Below are 24,998 nucleotides of genomic sequence, written 5' to 3'. Positions count from 1 at the left end.
ATTCCACTTCCTAAATTTGACTTCTCCATATTGTGGAATTCAGATACCAGCTCAGTAGACCTTTCTCTCTGATTTGCAGTTAACTGGGCCGTTAATAGGTTATAGTCTGTAATGCAGACTTTTTAGTTGAGTGAGTAGGAAGAGTTAAAATAAGTGAAACTAGAGAAATAAAGCATTTTATATTCAAATACTCTTTTCTTTCCAGGAATGGTGGACCCACCTCTGGCTGAATGAAGGCTTTGCCTCCTGGATCGAGTATCTCTGTGTAGACCACTGCTTCCCAGAATATGATATCTGGACTCAGTTTGTTTCTGCTGATTACACACGAGCTCAAGAGCTTGATGCCTTAGACAACAGTCATCCTATTGAAGTGAGCTGTAACTCCCTGCTACTGGCATTGTCTCTCTTTCAGTTAAACTAGGAATTCTTGGTAGAAACCTTCCACTGATAGCTAGAAAGGAGGGAAGTGTGCAGGCATTCACAATGCAAAGCAAAATCTCAAATTGCTTTTGCATCTAGTAGATTTTCTGTTAAAATAGGAAGGACTCTTCTAGTAAAAGTAGTACTTAAGGGAGATCTGAAAGCTCAAGCAATTGGTAATGGTTTAAAGACACTTCCATCTCTACTGACTTGAGCTGGCGAACTAGTGACCAAAACACATGGTTTTCCCTCTGACAACAGTGAAATGAGTTGTTGGGTCTCAGTCCAGTTCCCAGTCAATACTTGCCCACATTAGAAGCATCCACCACTAATTGGTACCTTTGAGCCTCAGCAGTGAGGGAAGGGTAGACCAGAGGGCAGTAACTTCCCTGTAATCCTTAGAGGTGGTCACTCCGGTTCAGAATTTGAGGCCCATTAACAGGACAATATGAGGAAACTCATGTTGCCGCTGCTTGTGCTGTACCTGTTCTGTGAACAAATAAGAATGTAAGTCTTCTGGGCTGTCAGTCTGGCACCTTAACCTAAAAATGCATAAAATGTCATTTAAAATTTTGAAAATTAGGCTGCTCATCTGCTTAGTATTTGTACAGGTGAGGTGGTAGCTGTTGGATCTATTCATATATATTTAGAGTCTAGCCTCCATTATATAAATGTGACAGGGATTTAATATGTTCAGTCAAGCTTTCAGATAATCAAGGAAATACTTAATGTAATAGATATCAGGGGGCATGATCCTGCTTTGCATAACAGGGAATTTTGGATACTTGTAGATGTACTGCTATCACCCACAGACAGGTACAGTGCTGGTACTCTTAGAAGTTTACTTTTCTCATTGCCCCATCAGTAACCAGTTTTCATTATATTATTTGTTTACTTTGAGCTCAACCAAATTTAGTCAAGTCAAAGTGTGAGTGTTTGAGTGTAGATCATGGGCCACAAAGGACTGGGACAAGACCTTCAGACCTATTTATTAGGGGCTGGAACCTAAGCACAAGACTGTCAACCTATAAACAAATCCTAACACCGCCATCTCTGAACAAATCTAGTTGAAGAGGCATATTAGGCAGGCTTAGTAAGAGATTCAGACATGGAGATAGGCTACATGAACCTCCTCTGTAGCTGAACTATTAAATAAGAATATTGTTTTAGCATTGGCTATTGAGACTTTTTTGTTCTGTTCATTGGAACTGGAGTTGCAGATAAGATGTTCTTATTCTAACTACACATTGTACTGTAAATCCCAGGTCAGCGTGGGCCACCCATCTGAAGTAGACGAAATATTTGATGCTATTTCTTATAGCAAAGGAGCATCTGTAATCCGAATGTTACATGACTACATTGGAGATGAGGTAAAAATGCACAATGCTATTGTACACAATTTAATTCAGATTGTTAGTAAAAACTCTTGTTGAACAGTTAAAAACAGATGTATGTTTGTCATTTCTGGTTGCTGAACGTTTATATTCCTGAACACTAATTTTCCCACTCAGTTTTGGGGAGCCATAACTACACTTCGAGAGGAAATGTAAACACCCTGAATAAATTCAAGGGGGAAGTAAGCTATTCGGACAATATAGAAACATGATTGTTTAAAAGTTCTAAATGCATTTGAAGCTTGAATGTCACCTACCAATAATGCTACAAAGCCATTTTGGTGCCTAATGTCACAACCTAGGAGAGTGGCAGATAAGTAAAACCGGTGCTAGGGATCCTTGACTGGTGTGTGGAAGTAAGTGCACTACACTGGAAGGCAAGTAAGAACCTCCTTTCTGGTGCAATTACATGTTTAATTGTATGTTTCTAGGATTTTCGGAAAGGAATGCATTTGTACTTAACCAGGTTCCAGCAGAGGAATGCAGCTACAGGTAATCAGCAGTTATTCTTGTACTTTATCCAGGAAAGCTCAACTCTGGAGAATTAAATTGTCAGCGGTATCTTGGGTTTCTAAAATACCCAGTTTCCCTGCTGAGTTGACTGAGATGCAAGGAAGTCAATAGACTTGCACTTGAGGTCATGTAATGAGTCAGTAGCTCAGCCTGGATTAGAACCCAATATACTCTTGGCTTTCTCCCAATCCGTTTCTCTAACCTCCGGAGTACACAAGCACGATGATCAGAAAGAGCTGTTTTTACCTCAGTAAAGCTGCCTGTGCAGTAGTCTAATTCAGAATTTTTGCCCTTGAGGCTTTTTTCTAATGAGTGGTTGGTTTTTCAGAGTAAATTGATAATTGGCCATTAAGGCTTCTGCAAATTTCCATTTGCAGAACTGATCACATGTGGGATTAAACGGATCAAATGAGGTTGTGTCCAGCGTATCTTGGCACTTATTTCACAGGGCGATTTACCGTGTATCAAAGTTAAAATTCTGAAGTGGAATAAGGGGCTCTCTGTCATTTAGGTATAAGTGATCCAGATGTTCAGTAATGCTCCTGGGCATAATATGTGAAAGTATGTAGAGAAGAGAGCAGTTGTTTTTAAAGCCTGGTACAGTTCTGAATGTTTCATTACTTACTCCAAATCTTTTGATAACAATGCATTACAAATGATACTCTTTGGAATCCTAATGAAGAGGCTGACGTTTTCCATGGGAGGTTTAAACTGCTGCTTATTCTAACTGCGTGATCTCTGTTATAGTGTAACTTTACAAAAATGGAGCATAAAACCACGGAGGGAGGCATCTTTAGCTTCTGATTAGGTATATTTGTGACAATAAGAATAAATAAAATGACACAAATTAGACTCCTTGATGGTGCCAGTATAGTGGCCTTAATAGCTTTTTAATGTGTGTTTAGATTTACATTTTTGTGTGTGTGTTTGGGGTGGGGTGGGGAGGAGAATTTGGGAACCCTTAGACTGATGATTTTTCTTCTACAGAGGACCTTTGGGAGAGCCTGGAGAAAGCCAGTGGTAAACCTATAGCTGCTGTAATGAATACATGGACCAAACAAATGGGATTCCCACTCATTTATGTGGAAGCAGAGCAGGTAAATTGTGATGATAAAAACAGAACATCATTAGAGGTTTTGAAATTCCAGTTACACTAAATGTTCCTCTGCACTTCAGAACAAAACACTACCTTGCTTAAGTGTCCTGGATCACTTTTTAATAGTATCCAGTCATTTCAGAACTTTCTTCTGTTTGATCAGGAGGCAGTGCAGTGACTTGCTTTTGTTCAGTGACAAAATCTGCTCCTGAAGGGAGGGAGAATGCTGTTAGATTGAACATAAAAGTTGGGTGCTATCATACTGTTGCGGGAGGATTATTGTATATTCTTCATAATTTAAAATTAGACTGGACAAAGTATCTTAAGTAGAGGAGCTTCTATCCCTTTCCTTGGGGAATGCTATTCATAGTGGTATGGAGTTCATTCCCCTGATGCGTTCAGTTCATGTGCTTGGAGCTTAGACATTAAGTATCCTTTATGTTCTGAGTGTGCATCAAGTATACAGGAGAGAATACCTGGCATGACTCACTTCTCATTCCAGTTTAATTACAATGACTTTAGGAGATTGGCCCTCTCAATCTTCCTTGTGTTAATGAATCAGCTGTGGATTAAGATGCATGGCCAGTCTTGCTCGTGGGCCACAATCCCTAGGATCCTCATAGTATACGACAAAGGTAGCTGCGATCCATTAGTAAGTCACTTTCTGAGTGAAATTCAAAGTAAATCCAGGGTGAATCCAGCAATCCTGTGGCTGAATGAATGATGTGAAGGGCCGTATTAGCTCAGGTTTCTCAGAGGAAACATATCATCCAGGTTTATAGACAGGGATGTAGACGCTTTACTGACATTACTCCAATTTACTTGAAATTGTCTGTGCCCTCTGGGATTAACAAGGAGAATTGGTTAATGCAGGTGCTAAAATTTGAGATTGGGAAAGAATTCCTGAAAGAGTTTAATGAACTGCCATGATAGACTTCCTGGTTCTGAAATGTTACAGCCAGAAGACTGATCTGCCCTCAATTGTTCTGAAGTCTTTTATGGTCTCCGGTGGCAAATTTTCAGTTTGCTGTTTTTCTCGGTGTCGTTCAGAGAGAGACTGTCGCAGACACCTGCAGGAATGAGGAGCTGAGATATGTGGTGTTTGAAATTAAAATGTTGAAACACTGCATATAAATTGGTCTCTTGACCTCTAATTCTCTCTAGTTCATCATACCTAATATACATTAAGAGTGTTATAATGGGGCAGTAAAATTGGCAAATTATCCTCTGAGCAAGTGCATCATAAAAGTTAGATGCATCACACTGTTAGGAGAGGATTACTGTATATTCTTCGAAACTTAAAATTAGATTGGACCAAGTATCTTAAGTAGAGGGGCTTCTACCACTTTCCTTGGAAACTGTTCTCCAGTTTAATAATCTTGCTTTCAGTAAGTGTTCCCCTTTTTAATGTCCTCCCCTTACTTTTAGTTCATACCATACTATACAGTGTCTTTCCATCACTGATGTTACACATTTCAAATACTTGTTGGATGATTCTCACCTCCCTGTCAGTAGTAGTTGCTTAGCCACTTAGAAACATTAGCTTATAAAAAGTGACTATCGCCACTAATAATTTTTCCTTTTTTTCTTAAAATCTTCTGGTGCTGAGGCACTTATGACTTAATACAATATGCTAGGTCTCACTAGCACTTCATAGACCACGATCTTCTACTGTACTCTGATGTGATGAGCATAAGAATGGCCACTCTGGGTCAGGTCCAGCTAGCCCAGTATTCTGTCTTCTGACAGTGGCCAGTGCCAGATGCTTCAGAGGGAATGAACAAAACAGGGCAAGTTCAAGTGATCCACTCCCATTGTCCAGTCCCATCTTCTAGCAGTTGGAGGTTTAAGGACACCCAGAGCGTGGATTGCATCGCTAACCATCTTGGCTAATAGCCATTGATGGAACTGTCCTCCAGTAAGTTGTCTAATTCTTTCTTTTTTGAACTCAGTTATACTTTTGGCCTTCACAGCATCCCTTGGCAATGAGTTCCATAGGTTGATTGTGCAGTGTGTGAAGTACTTCCTTTTGTTTTAAACCAGCTGCCTATTAATTTCATCAGGAGACGCCCCCAAGTTCTTGTGTTATGTGAAGGGGTAAATATCACTTCCCTATTCACTTTCTCCATACCATTCATGATTTTATAGATGCCTCTACTAACGTTGACCAAAGTTGTATTTGTCTTTCTTGGTGCCATGTTGCATTGCAAACATGTAGCCAGCTTGTTCTTCAACCATTGTGGACCATAACATCTTGAGGAACATTTACTATGGGTGCTTCTGTCACCTCCTCTGCTTTAATTCTGATTATTGGAGCTTTAACCTACAGTACTTTTCAAGCCCTATACTTTCAGGTTCAGAAGCACATTTAAATGGAAAAGGGTGGACTTTACTTTGGTTGGACACTGTTTCCTCCAGTGAGTAATTCTCCATTTTTAAAGTGCTATGTATAGCCATTCCGTCACACTTTAAATCATCCCAGTCTTCTTTCTTCGTGCTTCCTACAAGCTTGAACCCAATTCTCCACTCTGAAGCAGAAGTGGCAAAGCAACTTTCAAAGAAAAATAAAGGATGAACGAATAACCTGTCTTGAGTCATCCCAGTGCTGAATGAGGATCCCTAAAAACTTGGCAAAGCTGGCTTGCATTAACTTGGGAAACGTGCTTCCTGACAAAGTTGCCTGACTCAGGCAGGCTTTGAGGACCAGCACTGTGTAGCTAATGTCCCCAAGCTCCAGTAGAGAAGTTCTCTCTCCAGTAGCTATGCTGATAGACCACTTCCTGCCTTAATTGAAGAGCCTTTGATTGCACTTCTGAGTGTATTTTTGTGAGCATTTAATCTCCAAGATTTGTGCTATATAATCAATTTGTCAACCCTTCAAACCATTGGAAGCCCCATTTCCCTTCAGACTGTGGCAAAGCTGTCTCTGCTTCTACTCTTCATTAGTATTTTTTTATTACCTCTCTATTCTAGGAGTTCACCTGTAAAATGTCATTGCATGTAAATGATTATTTTTCTTCCAAAGCCTTTGACCTTAGCCCAGCACTGCTGTAACATGCAATCTTCCGATGATATGAGTGCTCTTGTTCTTGTTAACTACAAGAAGCAGGAAATGACTTCCTGATTCTATCATTTTCAGATTAGTCCTTCCAGGCACCAAATACCTGTTTCACTTTTCTGACTTGGCAGTTATCACCACTGCTGTAGTTGGGATTCTCTTGCATCTGATTTTCCTAAAATGAACATTTTTTTCTTTGCCTATTTTTTTCCTTTTGTGTCTTGTTTTTACACTTGAATAGCTTTACAGAATCATACTATACCAGGGATGAAAATATATGGGCTTCTTCCTATCACCTGTTCGAATTTTTTTATCTATTGGTTTCTAGAATGTACTAGATAACAGTGCTTTTCTGCACTGAAGACACTTAACTGCCACAGTTACATTTTTTCAGCCTTGGAGTAGGTGAGCCTGTGAAGAACGACCCTATTGTACTTCCATTAGACTTTCAGCATTGGTATAGATTGAGGACGTGTTTGAATTTCAGCTGCTTTGATTCTAGTTCTCTGTGCCTGCAGTTATGGGACAGACTGGGGACTTCAGATGAGGAACTCATACCTTAGTGACAACTGGAGGCCACTCTTGATAATGGAGCTGAAATCTCCATTCATCATTTTGGGGAATAATAATCAAATTAGGGGTGTTTCCAGTAGGGTTCTGCAGGGATTGGCACAAGGCTTACCACAGTTCAACATGTTCATCAATGCTCTGGAAGTAAATGTAAAATCACTGCTGATAAAATTTGCAGCTAACCCAAAGATTAGCGGAATGATAACATATGACAACAGGACAGTGATACTGAGGGATACTGGATGGCTTGGTAAGCTGAGCATGTTCCAATAAAAATGCATTTTAATATAGCCAAATGCAGAATTATACTTCTAGGAACAAGGAATGCAAGGCATACCTATGGAATGGGGGACTGCATCCTGGAAAGCAGTGATTTAGAGATCATAACGGACAAGCTACTCAGTATGATCTCCCAGTGTGATGGCTGTGGCAAAAAGAGCTAACGCAATTCTTGGATGTATGAACAGGGAAGTAGTGAGTTAGGAGTAGGGAGGTGATTTTAGCTCTATACAACACTGGGAAGACCAATACAGGAATACTGCATGCAGTATTAACCTTTGGAACAAACTACCAAGGCGGAAGTAGCAGACTTTCAATCTCTTGGCGTCTTGATTTGTAGACTGGATGCCTTTTTAGAAGATATGCTTTAGCCACACACAAGTTATTGTGCTTAATATAGGGGTAATTGGGTAAAATTTACTGGCCTGTACTATGCAGAAGGGTCAGACTAGATGATCTAGAAGTCCCTTCTGGCCTTAAACTCTGTGGATCTTTAAATGTGCTGGGACTCTGTTCTGAATCGAGTGACTGAAACCCTAGTATCGGTTTCCAGTTGTGTTGCTTGCTAGTTTAAAAAAAAAAAAAAAACAACCCTCTGCCCCACGTGATTGAGCCGTGGGAGCAGGGGAATTGGAAAAAACATTTTCCGGTTATTCTGTGTTTTCATGAGAATGTTCTTCCATCATGGAAGTTTTTGAAATCGATACTACTTTAGCATTTATTTTCCATTTTTAGCAAGAAGAGGACAAAGTTCTGAAGTTAGTCCAGAAGAAGTTCTGTGCCAGTGGACCATATAGCGGTAAGATGAAGGCTAATAGCAGGAGTCGAGCCGTGCATCATATTGTATGCCACGCCAGCACTTCCGTGAAACTCAACTCTTGCACTGTCTGATTGCACAGGCAGGTGCCCTTTTAGGATTTAGATATTTTTAAAATACTTGTTAAAACCCAAAGTTAAGCTAAGCCCTGGGTGCTCTTGCATTTTTAGAGTATGTCCTATGCTGCAAAGATAAACTCTGAGCCCAGGTCGATTGACTCGGCCTCACAGGGTGTGGGGTTAAAAATAACTGTAGACATTCGGGCTTGGGCTGAAGCCCAGGCTCTGAAACCTAGGGCAGGGAAGGGCTCAGAGTCCAAATGTTAACACTGCCGTGTTTAGCCCCAAGCCTGAGCTCCACAAGCCTGAGTCAGTTGACCCAGGCTCTAAGACTCTGCTCTGTGGGTTTTTCCTCAGCAGTGTAGACGTATCCTGAGTCTGCATGTCATTATCACATGTATCGGGGAGAGACTTTCACCTGTAAAATGTTTCTATATTAGCATATTAAGATGTTTAAACCTTTGTTCAATATCCAATCTAGGGCCTTGACTGCCATCTTAGTCCTGGTCTACACGGGGGGGGAATCGATCTAAGTTATGCAACTTCAACTACGTGAATAATGTAGCTGAAGTCGACGTACTTAGATCGACTTACCACCCCGTCGACTCCGCCTGTGCCTCTCGCAGAGCTGGATACAGAAGTCGATGGGAGAGCGCTCGGGGATCGATTTATCGCATCTAGACTAGACACGATAAATCAATCCTGGCTGGTTCAATCACTGCCTGCCGAACCAGCGGGTAGTGAAGACATACCCTCAAAGAGCTCATCTTGTGGGCCTCAGTAACTGAGTAAATTCTCCATGTATAAGAGCAAGCACAAGCTTGTCGTTTATAATTTAAGTAGATACAAATGCTGGTTAGCTACTGCATGTACAGAAATTAGAACGTTTTATTTCAGAAGTGATATATGGACTCCTGTTGTTAGATTCTAAAATCATCCTTTTCTCTCAGAGTCTTTGCCATTTTCCTGACTGTCAGAATAAGCTGACTTTAAACTGTAGTGTTGAATTGGCCACTGAAACCTGCTGGAACATTAGGCTGAACCTCTGTGTCGGGAAGTGTCTGCTACCTTCTTCCCTCAGGCTTCATTTTTTCTTTTCTCTTGTTTAGGGGAGGACTGCCCTCTGTGGATGGTCCCCATTAGTATTTGTACAAGTGATGACCCCAGCTGTGCCAAAATGCAAGTGCTGATGGACAAGCCAGAGCTGACTTTGGTTTTGAAAGATGTTAAACCAGGCCAGTGGGTGAAGGTGAGTTTGTTCAGAAGGGGACATACTCATGAGACTTAAATTCAACCTCATTGAGATGTTCCATTATGCTTCATTCAGGCCATTCATTTTCCTTTCCTACTCTTTTGTGTTGCAAGCCTGCTATGCTTCTGGTGGGTCTTGTTGGTGCCATTACCCTGCATTGGCTCTGCTCCATAGTGCTTGCTTAGGGGGGGTCCTTTCCCTTTGAGGATTTGCTTCCAAGAGCGTTCTAGACAATGTAAACTCAAACCATTTAGAAGTCCAAGCTTGGAAAAGCTGACCAATGCCATTAAACTGTGGCAGCTTTTGAATTGAACTGTGGTGGCTTTTTGTGCATCCCCATAGCAACCACAGCTTAACTAAAGCCCATCCTGGCCAAAAATAGTCCTGTTTATCTTTCATGAGCATGTAGAGTTTTTACTGGCTATTATCAGGCCAGTACAGATCTGCAAGTGAAAAATTCAGTGTTGAGGTCTTCTGTAGATAGTGATGCATGTATCAGAATCTAAATGTCAAAACTGAAAAACACTTGTTGGATAGCTGTCATATGAACTACTTAGGTTAAGGAATAATCATTCTTAAGGTAGAGAAGTACTTTGAAAAGTGACTCCATGAAATAACTTTATGGGCCAGTCTCTCAGTGATTACATATCAAATGGGCGCTGTCCCATTCTTAACCTTCAGCAACTAAACACCTTAATCAGGAAATCCAAATTCCATATGGTAACACTGGCATCGATTATCCCATCTCTCCCCCACGGGGCCTGGTTTGTGGCTCTTGGCATGGATGCCTACTTCCACATCGACATTCATCCGGCCCACCAGAAATTTCTCCATTTCCAGCTAGGACACCACCACTACCCATTCCAAGTCCTCTCTTTCGTCATAGCAACGGGTCCGTGAGTCTTCGTGAAAGTCTTTGCCGTCATAGCAGCACAAATACGCTGCCTTGGCTTATCGGTGTACTCCTACCTGGGCAACTGGCTCCTTGTTGCACTATCCCAAGAACTCACCTCCACCATCCTCACCCTTTGCACTCTCCTCACATCTCTAGGTATTTGCATCAACAAAGACAAGTCAGTGCTCCTATCTGCACAGATGATTCACTTTGTTGGGGCATGGCTCAGCCCCATTGTGGCATGAGCCTTCCTCCTGGTGGACCGCTACTCTGACAGGCATAATTGCAGACCTGCATTTCAAGCCGAACGCCGCAGTCTGCTGTTCTTGTTCGTTCTCTCTCTCTGTCTCTCCTTGGACATACCTCCGTCACACCACACACACATCTGCACATGCGTTTCCTCCACCTGTGGCTCCTCTCCATCTACAGACCCAACAAGGACTATTTGGAGGCCAGAATTATTCTGCAAACAGTTTTGGCCTCCCTCATGTGGTGGACCGATCCTTCCAAGGACATGGTCAGGACCCCATTCATCCTTCCCACCCTGCAGGCCACCATCACAACAGACACCTCCCTCACAGGTTGGGGAGCCCATCTAGACCATCACAGTCCAGGAGGGTTGGAGGCCACAAGAGGTCAGAATGCACATAAATGCGCTGGAACTGAAGGCAGTCCATTTTGCGTGCCAGGCATTTCTTCCTCTCATCTGGTCTCGGCACATTCAATTGCTCTCCCAACAACATCGCAGTGGTCGTGTACATCAGCAGGCTGGGTGGCCACCTTCTGCACTGAGTCCATCCACTTTTGGAACTGGTGCATCAAACACCATGTGATGCTCCAAGCCGCATACCTCCCAGGCACCCAAGATTCCTTAGCTGACTCACTCAGAAGGACTCTCTACCTTGACCATGAGTGGGAGTTGCACAAAATCCCACTCGGATACCTCTTCCACAAATGGGGCATCCCACAGGGACCTCTTTGCTAACTGAAAGCGGCCCCTTTATTGCTGCGTGGAGCCATAGGGGAGGATTCACAGGGCCACACTCTTCTTCCCTAGACGGGTGACCTGCGCTATGCCTTTTGCTCTCATTCCCCTCCTCCCACAAGTGTTATGCAAGATCCAGTGGGACCAAGCTACTGTAATACTTGTAGCCCTGTTGTGGCCACACCAGTTCTGGTTCCTGGACCTCCTCATATTCTCCAGTCACACGCCACTTTGCCTCCGCTCACTCCCGGATCTGTTCACACAAGCTTGGGGCCAGGTTCAGCACCCTAACCCGGGCACTTTTCACCTCATGACCTGGTATTTGGATGGGGCTCAAGGGGAGACAGGGCCTGCTCCACCACAGTGCGAGACATCCTTAACCAAAGCAGGAGGGCATCAACCAGGGCCAGCTACCAAGCTAACATGGCAACAGTTCATCTTTTGGGCTCGCTGACATCAGCACCCACTGAGTGTGATATTTATACCCATCGTCCTCGACTACCTTCTCAGTCGCAGAACGTCGGGCCTTTTTGATCGCAAAACGTCTCTCTCCGAGTCCATTTGGCAGCGCTCGGTGCCCCTCACTCTTCCCTTCCCCATGGACGGTGCCTCTGTGTTTACACATCCTACCACTATCCATTTCATGAAGAGTTTGCTCAATACCTTTCCGCCAGTACGCAAGCTTACACCCCTGTGGGACCTTAACCTCGTTCTCTCCACCCTCACAAAGCCACCTTTCGAGCTGCTGGCAGCATGCTCCCTGTCTGACCTCTCCATGAAGGTGATATTCTTGTTAGCCATCACTTCTGCTAGACGGGTCAGTGAACTGGCAGCCATGATGGCAAACTGCCCTTATACCGTATTCTACAAGAATAAAATTTCCTTACAGAATAAAACTTCCTCCCAAAAGTAGGGTCAGAGTTCCACCTAAAGCAGTGCACCCACCTACCTGTGTTCTGCCCCAAACCACGCGCCTCCCATATGGAGAGGGTGCTGCACTCCCTCGACATCTGTGCCTTGGCATTCTATCTCCACAGGACTCACTCCTTTCACACATCACCAAAACTATTTGTGGTCATTGCCAAGCCCTCTTCGCCCAATGAATCTCCAGATGGGTCTCCAGGTGCATCTTCGAATGCTACACACAATCCAACCTACCGCTGCCTGATGGAGTCACGGCACACTGTATGCAAGCACAAGCAGCCACGTCGGCCTGGCTCACAGATGTCTCGTGGCAAGACCTCTGTCATGCAGCAATCTGGTGCTCCGTACACACATTCATGTTCCACTATGCCATCGCCCTAGCAGTGGCTGCAGATGCTGCTGTAGGCCATGCCATACTTTTGACTGAATGTTCTTTCACCTGCCTTCGCACTGCTCACTACTCGCCCCATATGGAATATGCATAGGGACTATCAGTCAAAGAGGAGAGGAGGTTACTTACCTGTAATTGGAGGTTCTTCGAGATATGTGATCCCTATTTGTATTCCAATACCTGCCCTCCATCCCTTCTGCTGCTGACTGGAGTACTCAGCGGTAAGAGGGATCCTGGAGAGGCATTGATCCACATAACCTATTATACCCTCGGCTGCGAGCACAAGGGGATGCACGATGCATGTGTTGGTCAATGGACACTGCTAAGAAAACCTTCCAGACTCAGGCACATATGTGCATCCACATATGGAATACACGTAGGGACCACATACCTCAAAGAACCTCCAGTTACAGGTAAGTAACATCCTCTTTTCCTGCTGGCAGTTCTGCAAGTTCACCCTGGAATCAGAGAATGAAGCTGAGTTCTTTCCTTCTCACCAGTAATAAGGGTGCATAACTTAAAAGACAATGGACTTGCACGTTTATCAGTGAGGGCAGGACTTGACCTGCGATATCTGTAATAGTGATGCCTGAGAAGGAAGGAACCCAACCCAAGGTGAACTTGTAAGGCTAGCAGGTAGGAAAAAACATAGTTGTGTTTGTAAATAGATCATTTGATATGGACTCAGTGAGACACATCTGGAACCCTACAATGCCATTTCAGAGTCCCTTTTCAGATTAGAACTGCCCGGTGTTGCCTGATCTTTGATCCTGTGGCGTTCAAGGGTGTTATACTTGTGGTGTGTTGGGACTTGACAGGTTTGACTCCTGCTTGCTTTAGTTGCATTACTATCTCCTTGAGAAGATTTTGAATTCCTCTTACTGGCTAGAGGAGAAACACTTCATCCTTGGACTCCAACAGAGGGAATTCTGAGAGGTTTAAAGTGGGGAGTGTAGGGCCCTGGGTGGGATCCACGAAGATTAACCTTCAGATGTGCCTGTTGAGAATGGGAGGAGAGATGAGATCATATTGTTCAGAAATGTCACTTCCTCGCCCTTCTGAGAGAGAATCCCCCCATCCTTTGTTATGCTTCGCTAAATCAGCCCACTGCCCGGTGCAGTTACACCTGCAGAGGTATGAACTTACCTCTGTCCTGTTTGGATGATAAATTCAAAGCCTGGCTGAGCTCTTTTACATCTTAACACGGTTAAATCCACCTAGATGTTTGAACACCCACCTTGAGTCATTGAAATGTAATATTATGTCAGCTGGCATGTAGTTTATCAAGTTTACTTACCACAAAGCACTTTTACACAGGACAGAGGAGTTTAGTTGTCTTTCTGCAGGAAATAGAAAGAGATCTGCAAACTTGATTTGGATGGTTTCCAAATATTGCACTGGCATTGCCAATATCAGAATTGAATGGAGCTGGCTGTGGGGTGACGTTAGATATGCATTTTTGTTTTTCCTCTGTACTTAGATGTGCGTGTGTCTACACTGCAGTCCCCTTCGCTGATTCCTCCAAGACCCAGAATGCTGCAGTCTGCCTTCAGACATAGACAGAGGCATGTCCCTGTCACTCCATCCTCAAACAGCTCCACTGACAGTGTTCGCTTTAGACTTCCATTCAAAATTGCCCTCCTTGTTATAACTCTCCATGGAGTTGATCCAGTCTTACCTCATGGAGCTAGTTTCTCTCTGCTCTCTTCCCCACTAATTTAAATACTTATTAGCCTCTGTCTCCCCCACATAAACTTACCACTGATGGTGTACGAACTTTCACCTCTACAGCTCCTACCATTCTGGATATCTCTGCTTCAGCACACCTTATTTCAGATGTGTTCTCCCTTGTTCATACCTCTTAATTTCTTTTTCCCTCTGTGCTGTGCAAAATAGTTATGATTTTTAAATGACAGTGTGGCTGATTCTGCTGCATATACAGACAAGGACTATTTGAAAACTGTTTCCATATATTCCAGAAGAACAACAGTTGGCTTAATTATTCAGTGCTGGTAATGTTGGTTTTATTTTGGTGTATTTCAGTTAAACCTGGGAACAGTCGGGTTTTACCGTACTCAGTACAGCCCTGACCTGCTGGAGAGTTTAATACCAGCGATCCAAGACCTCTCCCTACCCCCTGTGGACAGGCTTGGGCTGCAGAATGATCTCTTCTCTCTGGTGAGCAACTCTCTTCCTGTCCTGTGTTGTCCGCTTTGCAGATGATTAATAATGAGAACTACAGTTACTGTAACTATCAGTGTCTGAAGAGCCGGGCTCTGTTCCTGGAGTCAAAGCACCTTTGGGATTACTGCATACAGAGGATTATTAATGAGCTTTGCAAGTTAGAACTTGTACTATAAATTTAAATCCTGTGGCACCAACCTGAGCCTGCAACTCTGTTTTGCCATTTCCCACAAGGGTGTTTCACACTGTGTTTTTTATAAACAAATAGTATCTGAAAACTTTCCTTGCTTCTCTCACCTGAGTCAGGACTATTTCCTGATCCCTAAAAGGGTTTTGAGTAAAGGGCTTGTTGGGGAAGCTTGTCAACTGTCTTCCCTCTGGGGACAGAACCCATTTTTATGTCCCACATACTATACACGTATTTTTGAAACTGCATAGGGAATTGAGCGTTAGATATGAAACAGTCGACCCCCTTCTCCATTCCTGAAATGGGCTGGAGAAGGTCCTCCTTTGTTGAAAGAAATGACCGGTGGTTTTGGATTCCGTGTCCAAGCACAGATTTCCATTAAAGCAAGATGTACCAGCTTTGCATATCCCCTTTACAAGATACAAATGCCCCATGGGGTGGGCTCTTGGAGCAGTTAGCTTCTGTAACTGAAGTCATACTTTCTTATATTGCCAGTCAGCAATCAGCTGAGGGATTTAAACACAATTTTGAGACTACATTGACGTCCTTTAATGACAGGTTTCAGAGTCGCAGCCGTGTTGGTCTGTATCCGCAAAAAGAAAAGGAGGACTTGTGGCACCTTAGAGACTAACAGATTTATTTGAGCATAAGCTTTCGTGAGCTACAGCTCACTTTTCTGCTGAATGCATCCGATGAAGTGAGCTGTAGCTCATGGAAGCTTATGCTCAAATAAATGCGTTAGTCTCTAAGATGCCACAAGTCCTCCTTTTCATTGACTTCCTGCAACTTTAGAGATAGAAATAGTCCTAAGCTTGTAAAGAATGCCACGGTTTAGTTGTTACTGGTTTTTAAGGGGAAGCTGTTAATAGTTTTGGCCTGTAGTTTAGGTATTGGATACTGCTAGGAACAAAAATATTTTCATGACGCCTTTTTAAGAACAGTTATTTAATTGTTTTCTCATAGTGGAGGGAACAACAATTTTGTGCTAGCGCCCAAGAATTGGGAAATGAAACTGACTTCCCTAGTTTCACTGAGACAGAATGGTACATTCGCTGAACGAATGGTAACAAGTAAAATGTAGATGTTTAATCTGAAGGGAGGTTTCAGTGGGCACAGAATCTGACTGGGATTAAGGAAGGGCTTGGGCTTCGGGGAGGGGGTTTCTGTTGTCAGCCCTAATACAAACATACTGTGACTTTGAGAAAGTTGCTTAAGCTCTGGCCTTGGTTTTCCCATTATTATCTTTAGCCTTCTTCTTATAAAGTGCTTTGTCTGCTGTTCAAATGCACTCTGGGTGCTGTGTCTTATTAATAAGAAGGCAGGTGAGAAACTCTCAGTAGACCCATCTTGGCACCATCTTTCTCCATACACAAGTGCAGCTCACATTCAGACCCTGTAGACTGCAAAGAGGAAAGAATGTTAAATAACTATCTGGTGAACTACTGACTGTTTCAGTTCTGTTTGGAGATGAGTTTAATCTGTCTCTTTTCCTCTCCCAGGCCCGAGCTGGAATCATTAGCACTGTAGATGTTCTAAAAGTCATGGAGGCTTTTGTGAATGAGCCCAATTATACAGTGTGGAGCGACCTGAGCTGTAACCTGGGGATTCTCTCAACTCTCTTGTCCCACACAGACTTCTGTGAGGAAATCCAGGTGTTTGTGAAAGATGTCTTTTCACCCATAGGGGAGAGGCTGGGATGGGACCCCAAACCTGGAGAGGGTAGGAGATTTCTTTATGCTATGGAATTTAACAGTGGTTTTGAAATACTGCTATGTGATGAATAGGTTAAAAGTTTTGGGGGGTGGGGCATTGCTGCTGGTGTGTTTAGAAAAATGTTCCTCATGTTTTCCAGCTGCAGTTAAAGCCAGCTGACATGGTAAAATCCATCTCAGCATGTTTCTCTGCAGCTTGAGAGGTCTCTTATCCTAGCTCTGAGTCTGACAGTGCAAAGATTGCACGGTTAATGAAAAACTTTACGCATGCACAACTTGTCTCAGACTAATCTGAGTCATGTTGTAGCAAAGCATTGACAGGCTCAAATGGACGTTATACCTAATTTCTGTAGGCCAGATTACAGCTCTAACTATCTGTGTCTAGCCTGCAAAATCCCCTTTTCATGAACCTCTACTCAAAAGTCAATGCATTGTCCAGTGGAGCCAGGGGTGTGGAGAAGATCTAGCTTTTTCATACAGCTTACAAGGATGTGGGAGAGAAAATGATTGTGCATTTATAGCCTATCCTAATGGCTGTAGGTCATGAATGGAGCTGCTTAAATATTGTCCCAAATTAATTTTTCTCTCTTCCCTACCCTTGTTTATCAGGTCATCTGGATGCGCTTCTGAGGGGCCTGGTTTTGGGAAAACTAGGAAAAGCTGGGCATAAGGCAACATTAGAAGAAGCGCGACGTCGGTTTAAGGACCACGTAGAAGGAAAACACATCCTGTCAGCTGACCTGAGAAGTCCTGTAGGTTACTGTGAACTCTGCTTCCTAATGGAGCCAAACCCATTTTCACTCTGCCCCTTGTTGTGTACCAAACTGTCGTATTTACAGTGACCAGAATTAGTATGAGTCCCATACTGCAGCACTGCCGTCCTAGGTTTTTGTCCCTGAATTAGGTTTGTACTGAGCAGATCTTGCCTTTTTTGAATTTTGCTTCTAGCAAGTTTGCAATGCTCTTCATTGCTTTGGAACTTATTAGTGAACTGATCCCCATCCCCTTTGGCAAGCCAGCAGAAATCAGTGCCACAGAAGTAAAGTTGGTTGGTAAATGCATTTCTTCTGTGCCCTATATTGAATTGCGGCTGGCTCCTAGTCAGTAATTCAGTTTAATCCTTAAATTGCTGGCTTTCTCCAGGCAGCTGACTGAATGCTTATAGGTGTTTAGTCTCATGAGGACTAAAATGCTTTATTTAACTGAAATAATTGGGCTTAACATAGGAGTATTTGGATAAAATTCAGTGGCCTGTGATATATAGGAGGTGAGACCAGATGATCCAATGGTCCCATCTGGCCTTAAACTTTATTAATCTTTGTATATATATCTGTCACCAGTGAGTTACTGTAGTTTAATAAAACATTTAATCTTTCACTGGTATGCTATTTAGCATGTCCACAAAAATCCTAATTATCTCTATCACCAGATCAGGGGTTGAAAATGACATTGGTCTGAAATCTGGGACTTGCTTCATTCAGTCAGTCCTGGACCAGTACCAAATAGCACTGACTAGATCAAAGGATTGGTAACAGTTTTAAGATCAGATATCTTGTGAATTACCAGAACCAGGAATGGTTTGTGCTGTACCCCACTAGAAATCACTTCGCTGTCATTGCTTTCTTGCAACTGCCTCCTGGCACCATTGTCCCATGTTTAATTTCCAACATGATTTTAGCAGCCAAAATCTCTCTCTCCCTTTTACAGTTAGATTTAAGCATGATAGTTTTTTTTAAAGTATTGATTTCTAGCTTTGAGGTTTCCTGAAGTGTGACTTGAAACAGGAGGGCAAGGAGCAAGACAGATCTTTAAAGTCCACTATCTTGTGACTTACTGGGGCTGGTCCAATACTAATATTTTCAGGACCAGTAAACTTTTCCAAGATCTGGTCCCAGACCACTGGTGAGAGAAATTTATTATTGCAGATCACTTACATTGTTAGAGAACTCCTATGGGTACTCTTATGTACAATGTCTTACCTATAGCCCATTCATCCATTTTGCCATCTTTTCCTCTGTCTTTCCATTTCTAAAAGCCTGCTTTTCAAGGAGCGTTCCTTGTTTGTGTTCTCTCTTAGGTATATGTAACAGTTTTGAAGCATGGAGATGGTGCTACTTTAGACACTATGCTAAAGGTGAGTGTGTTCTTGTTGCTTTATGTTGCTGTCACCTCAAGATCTGTCCTTTTATCCGGGCAGGAACTAAATATTCTTCCTCATGAACTGATCTATGAGACAGTTGGTCTGAAGCTAGTGTCGCTCCCATCTTTAGCAGGTGATGTGGAAGCTAGTTTGCCACAGTACTGTTTGGTTACAGATAATGTTAAGGTGCCATCTAGTGGGCTCCTACACCTGTTTTCTTAAAACAATGTACCACTGCTCAAAGGAGTGGTGCCTGCTTGACCCTACGTAAACAAAGTGGTGAGTAGTCCAGTGCAGATTACCAGTTGGCTACGTTCCCCATTGCTGGGCTGATAATGTGGAAGAGCTCTGGGAGTATGTATAGCCGTGTAGTACCACATGTCCACTTCATAATCTCCAATACTTGAATGCCAGCCATACAGCTCCAGTATATTGTGAAGGATTTTCTGTACAGGGTAAGAATCCACATAACAATTGCTCCTAATCTGTGCTGTGTTTAACACTGCTTACTCCTCTCAACTCTCTGAAGCTACACAAACAAGCAGAGATGCAGGAGGAGAAGAACCGAATTGAGCGAGTTCTCGGAGCCATCTCTCAACCTGAACTGATCCAAAAAGTTCTGACCTTTGCACTTTCAGTAAGTTATCAGAGGGGCTGGTACTTGTCTACCTCATGGGAACAGGGTTGTTATTGAGCACCCTGAGGTAGTAGGATGGAAGGCTCTAGGGTAGGGGTGAAGTATCAGAACTGCTTTTGAAAAGGACCCACCAAACTTTGGCCTTGTTGCCAAATCTTCTAGAGTTGTTCTGTATCCCATGATTAACGTGGCATAGACTTCTCAAGGCCCTGGGATCAGGCCCAAGAGGGGTATTGAGGGGGAGTGTGAAGGGGTGTCACCTGTCTTTGAATTTTAATGTTCAGCCCTAGACTGAGGATCTCTGCCCTCAGTCCCCAGGGTTAGTCATTCTCCTGTTTAACTAGCGGCAGCTCTTCCTCATGGACTAGCTTGTTGCTCTCTACCTTAAAAAGCCAACGGGTGAACAGCCTGGGAGAACAGAAGCTGATCGATGCTGCCTACAAGCGCAACCTCTGAAAAGTGCCGTGGGAAATCAAGTAAATGGTCTATTTCCGAGGACGCTGGCCTGAATGTTTGCTTCCTCCTTGTTTGCAGGAAGAGGTACGTCCCCAGGATACCGTGTCTGTTATCGGTGGAGTGGCTGGAAGCAGCAAGCAGGGGAGAAGAGCTGCCTGGAAATTTGTAAAGGACAATTGGGAGGAACTTTATAATCGCTATCAGGGTGGATTCTTAATATCCAGACTAATAAAGGTAGGTGCAGTTGCCTGGAAACTTTGGGCATGTCGTTTAATTACTTCTAGACAGTTCTAATTAAAATGGTTCTCCTTAAAACATAAATATTCTTATCCCTTTTCAGCTATCGGTGGATGGATTTGCAATTGATAAAATGGCTGCAGAAGTTAAGGTAAGACTCATCTTGCTTTAATCTTGTCCTCTAAAATAACAAAAGAGTGACTAGCTTTCTTTGACAGGCACAAGAGTGGGGGAGCCAGAAACGCCTGATTTCAAATCCCAGCTTTTTCTGTTGACTCTGGCTGTGATTTTGGCCAGGGCACTTAACCTCTGTGTCTCAGGCCTTGTCAACATGAGAAAGTTCCACTGGTTTCAATAAATTGGTTTTTAACCTGATTTAGTTGAACCAGTGCAAACCCCTGTGTGGACGCTTACTTTGGCTTTGCTTAATCTGATGCCTATTCAATTCAAAGTAAACTGCAATAAACCCGGTTTGAACTAGAATAAGTGTCCACGTAGCTTTTTGCACTGGTTTAACTAAACTGATTTAAAATCATCCCGTTAGGTAAACTTGTGCAACTTTTGTTATCTGGACTAGCCCTGTTTCCACCATTTGTAAATTGGAATTAAAACCTCCATATGTCAGAAGTGGTGGGGTGGTTAACTGTCTAATGTTCATTGTTTTATGATGTAAAGTGCTATGTAAACTGTAAAGCGAATTGATATAGAGAGGCTTTAGTATCACTATAATTAAGGTGGAGACTAGCTTACTGTTTAACAGCTGATTTTTCCAACTGCTCTAAAATTCACATATTTGGATTGTCTTGAAAATTCCTGTACCTCATGGGGATCCAGGATAGATTAGTGGTCTAAATTTGAGGTCATTTGGCCTAGGGGTTCCCAAGATATGGTCCTCTTAAAATAATCATGACATCAAAATGTTGTAACTTTTTTGTGTATGTACCTGGGGCTCAAACTGATCTTACTCGCTCAGGATTGATCTCAACTAATGTCTGGCTCCCACTTCCTCTCTGGAAAAGCAATGTTAAAAAAGTTAGAGTAAAAGCTGAACACCAGTGTGGCTAGAGCCAGGATGAGGAGCCAGAGAGTTATTTGCCGGTGTACAGCTACACTGGGGCTCTGTTGCAAGCCGGAGCGTTTGCAGACGGTCTGATGTCAGAGTATGGGGCTGGCTCAATGCGACAAGCTTTGGCCACTGAATCTGAGCGGCACCCATATATTGAGAGTTCAAGGCCTGTCCTTGGCAGCTTTCTGCAAATGTGTTGTGTACATTATTTTCTCTTTGCCTGCAGAGGCTCCTTCTGGAAATAAATATCCGATGTTAAAAATTTGTCACATGGCCCTTTTTAAAACGCGTGTTGTCGTAGCCCTGTTGGTCCCAGGGTATTGGAGAGACAAGATGAGGGAGGTAATATCTTCTGTTGGTTCAGTAAAAGATATTACCACACCCACATTTCCTCCTTCATTAGAACAGTCGTAGCAAACCTCAAAGGATATTTTTCTCCCACAAATGCTATAGAAAAATCTAACCGTGCACAAACCTCAGTAAACAATTAAAAATGATACTCTGACCCAAAAGACAGTTTTTGTATACCTTTTTCATCCCTGTTAAAATGGAAATCCCTAATGCAACCGTAACAGGTGGTGCTGTTGCTCCATCATAATCGGCAGATTCTCCATTTCTTGATGTCTTCAGATCAAGGCTGGTTGCCTTTCTGGAAGAGATACTTAAGCCAAACACAAGCTGTTGGGCTCAATATTAGGGGTAACAGGGTGAAATGTAATGGCCTGTGTTATACAGGAGGTCAGACTAGATGATCTAATGGGCTCTTTTGACCTTAAATTCTACGAATCTTTAAATAATATAGCTGTCACACAGGGCCTGGAGTAGTGTTTAGTTTGGCAAGTTGGGGTCATTTGGTCAAGGGGTTTCTCAGATACAACCCCCCCATAAGAAGATGGTTTTAACATTCAGATTGTTCCAGAAGCGTAGTAAGATTGTCTCAAAAATTGGTGCTCTGGAGCGGGGCTGGGTTTGACTTTGGAAGATAGAGGGGAAGAACACTCAGTGAGATGAATGAGCCACATCACACCTCTACAATCCTCCTGTGCTGCAGGGGATTGTGCAGAACCTCTGTCCCCTACACAAAAGTCAGCCACTTGTCCAGAGAAGTGAACGGAGTACTTTGTAATGCCGTTTCCTTCATTATTGATACTATTACCTTGTTCACTAATGTGCTAATTCTCAGTGGCTCTCCTAGTCAATAGTGTGAGTTAGTGAGGTTCTGCTATCGTGGGGAAGAGCTAGTATGCAGATAAATTTAATGATTATTCATCCTTATTCTGACAGCATCCTCTGCTCTGCTCCTGTAGTCAGTTAATTCTAAAATGCTAAGTGACCGTCTTTAATGGAGTGCTCTCTGGCTGGAATTATTTCCATGTGGTCAACTTCCATTCTTCTGGGGGAGTGGAGAGAAGGGCAGGCCTCCGTGCTCTCAGCAGTGCCCCTTCCCTTCTGGGGCCAGAGGCCCATTTAAAAGCAGCATGTTAAACAAAACAAAAAAAATCTGACCGTTAACAAAGTTATTAGTAATCCTAAAAGGCCTTGGGCTTAATTTGGTGTCTTCCAAGTAGCCTCATGATAGTCACACCTTGGATTTGTTTCTCATTTGCTGCCCTTCCATGATAAGATGCATGCTGGATCTGTCTTTGCTTAAGCTCAGTGTGCTGTCACTGCTAGTCAGCACACGGCGGTAGAAGGCTCTGTCTGAACCAGCTTGCAAAGATAATGCTGTGGATTTCCCTACCAGCGCGGACGTTTTGCTGTTCCCCTGCAGTACCTGTGGTTACACAAGTAGCTCTGGCAAACTAAGAGCCCCACCCTGTGACCTTTACTCACCCGACTAAGCTCACTGACATAACTGTCTCTTCTCGCATGAGTAAGGGCTCCCAGGAGCTAGATATTGTGTAATCATATTTCGCAGAAAGACTTTCGACCCAACTGGTGAATTTGACCATTTAAAAAATTATTTTTGTCTATGGGTGTTACCCCTTTATGGACGATGTGTGTTTTATTCAGGCCTTCTTTGAGACTCACCCTGCTCCATCAGCAGAACGCACTGTCCAGCAGTGCTGTGAAAATATCTTGCTGAATGCAGCTTGGCTGAATCGGGACGCCGAGAGCATCCACCAATATCTTCTGCAGCGCAAGGCCCCGCCAGCCGTGGTGTGAATCCGTGCATGCGGCTACTGCAATCCTACTGCCTCGTCAGGGGGAGAGGGAGGAGCTACCCAACAGCTGATTCATATGCCAAGAATTTGGAGTCTTTTCTCAAAGCGATGGGGATTGGACAATGAATGTAGTTAACTGGTTCCTGCTCACACTCCAGAATTAAATTCTATTAAAAAAAATTATCAGCAATTCAGCAAAAAAAAAAAAGTCTGTAAATATGATAGTAATAAAATAGAGCATAACAAAACTGTGAAACTTCCTCAAGCCTTGTCAGTGGTTAAAATATTTAACACCCCCTTCCTACACTCTTATTGACAGATGTTCTGTTTTTTTACATCCCTTAAAAAGGAAACCAGAGGCTCTGGGTCAGTGGAATTTTGTGATAAGTCTGGGGCAGGAATGGGTTAACACCTCTGTGTAAGACAGAGACCTACAAGACACTGTAGTGCGGGTTGTGTGGAACAGTTCACTATGAAAGGCAGGTAGCTGGTATAACAGTCTGAATCTGTGCATAAATTCCACCTGTGTGGTTTTGGGGAGATTATTTTCCTGCAACCTCCAATCAAATCCAAGGATAGTAGGTCCCCCCCCGCATCCCTTCTGTGTCGCCTCTTGGCAAAAAGAAAAATATTCTGTTGCTCTTTGGTTTTTCTCCATGGTTCCATACCTTCTTAGAGATAAAGGAATTGTTAAAGAAACCTCTTTCACAGCCACATTAAATAAGAGATCAATTGAGGCAATATTTTTCCCCTTATTAAATGCACCCTCAAATTGCATGTGAATGAGGAGCTAGAGTAGCGTGTGACTGGTTCCCCTCAGCCGCTGTTCAGGGGCGGCACCGTTACTTGTTTAAAAGATCTGGCTTGTCCAGCCTCCTCACAGTCGTAGCCACATTTGCTTTTAGTTTTGTTCCTTTGCTGTGATGTCGATGGTCATTTGATTCCGAAGCCTTAAATTAGTGATAACTGGTGTGACTTAGATGAAGTCTAAGCTGTGTGCCATCATTGACTTCACAAAACAGCATGGTCTACTAAGCAGACAACACCATTTAATCAATGAACGTTTGAGTTCCCACGGTTTTTTCTTTTAACAGGAATTCATATTTGGTGTGGCTTAACTGTGTTTCAGAAGGTCATCAGACTAACTGTCCAACTGCTTCCCTGAAATTTTTTGTGCTATTGTTTTAAAAAAAAAAAAAATTAAAACAGTTGGCGTTAATAAAAATGTCAATGTGAAATCCATGCCCTGCTTTTTGTGTTCTGTTCGCGGTCTGAGGAGGCGCTGCTTCAGATTAATCGTCGCAGTTTGGAAAGCTTCTTACGTTTCCATAGAACGCTGTTGGTCATTTGTCTACTGTGGCTTTTAACTTCCCAAAGGAGCACTTGTCTCTAGCCTCTTTTCCCCTCCTGCAGCCGTTCATAGGGTACCGGACGAGGTAACCATATGGAGATCAGAAGACCTGTATATCTTGTATAGCATTTTGCATGCAGCCTATTTCCCAAACACGACAGAACTAATAGCCGAGGGACAGAATTTACGAAGGGTGGACAAGGGAGGAGA

General features: G+C 43.1%; 1 protein-coding gene across 1 annotated transcript in view; it reads left to right on the top strand.

The window, feature by feature from the left end:
• The window catches only part of NPEPPS (aminopeptidase puromycin sensitive), a 62,636-nt gene extending 37,957 nt beyond the window's left edge, over positions 1-24,679 (top strand). Inside the window, exons 10-23 of the mRNA XM_073326253.2 lie at positions 206-370; positions 1,686-1,790; positions 2,246-2,306; positions 3,315-3,424; positions 8,066-8,129; positions 9,316-9,455; positions 14,697-14,831; positions 16,524-16,743; positions 17,346-17,488; positions 18,814-18,870; positions 19,406-19,513; positions 20,048-20,203; positions 20,310-20,357; positions 23,286-24,679. Coding sequence (XP_073182354.1) covers positions 206-370; positions 1,686-1,790; positions 2,246-2,306; positions 3,315-3,424; positions 8,066-8,129; positions 9,316-9,455; positions 14,697-14,831; positions 16,524-16,743; positions 17,346-17,488; positions 18,814-18,870; positions 19,406-19,513; positions 20,048-20,203; positions 20,310-20,357; positions 23,286-23,438 — 1,665 coding nt within the window. The 3' untranslated portion in view covers positions 23,439-24,679. The remainder of the gene's footprint in view (positions 1-205; positions 371-1,685; positions 1,791-2,245; positions 2,307-3,314; positions 3,425-8,065; positions 8,130-9,315; positions 9,456-14,696; positions 14,832-16,523; positions 16,744-17,345; positions 17,489-18,813; positions 18,871-19,405; positions 19,514-20,047; positions 20,204-20,309; positions 20,358-23,285) is intronic.
• The last annotated feature ends 319 nt before the right edge of the window (positions 24,680-24,998 follow it).

Source organism: Lepidochelys kempii, chromosome 27 (assembly GCF_965140285.1).
Source record: "Lepidochelys kempii isolate rLepKem1 chromosome 27, rLepKem1.hap1, whole genome shotgun sequence".
Classification (NCBI taxonomy): Eukaryota; Metazoa; Chordata; order Testudines; family Cheloniidae; genus Lepidochelys; species Lepidochelys kempii.
This window is presented reverse-complemented; position numbering and strand designations above follow the sequence as displayed.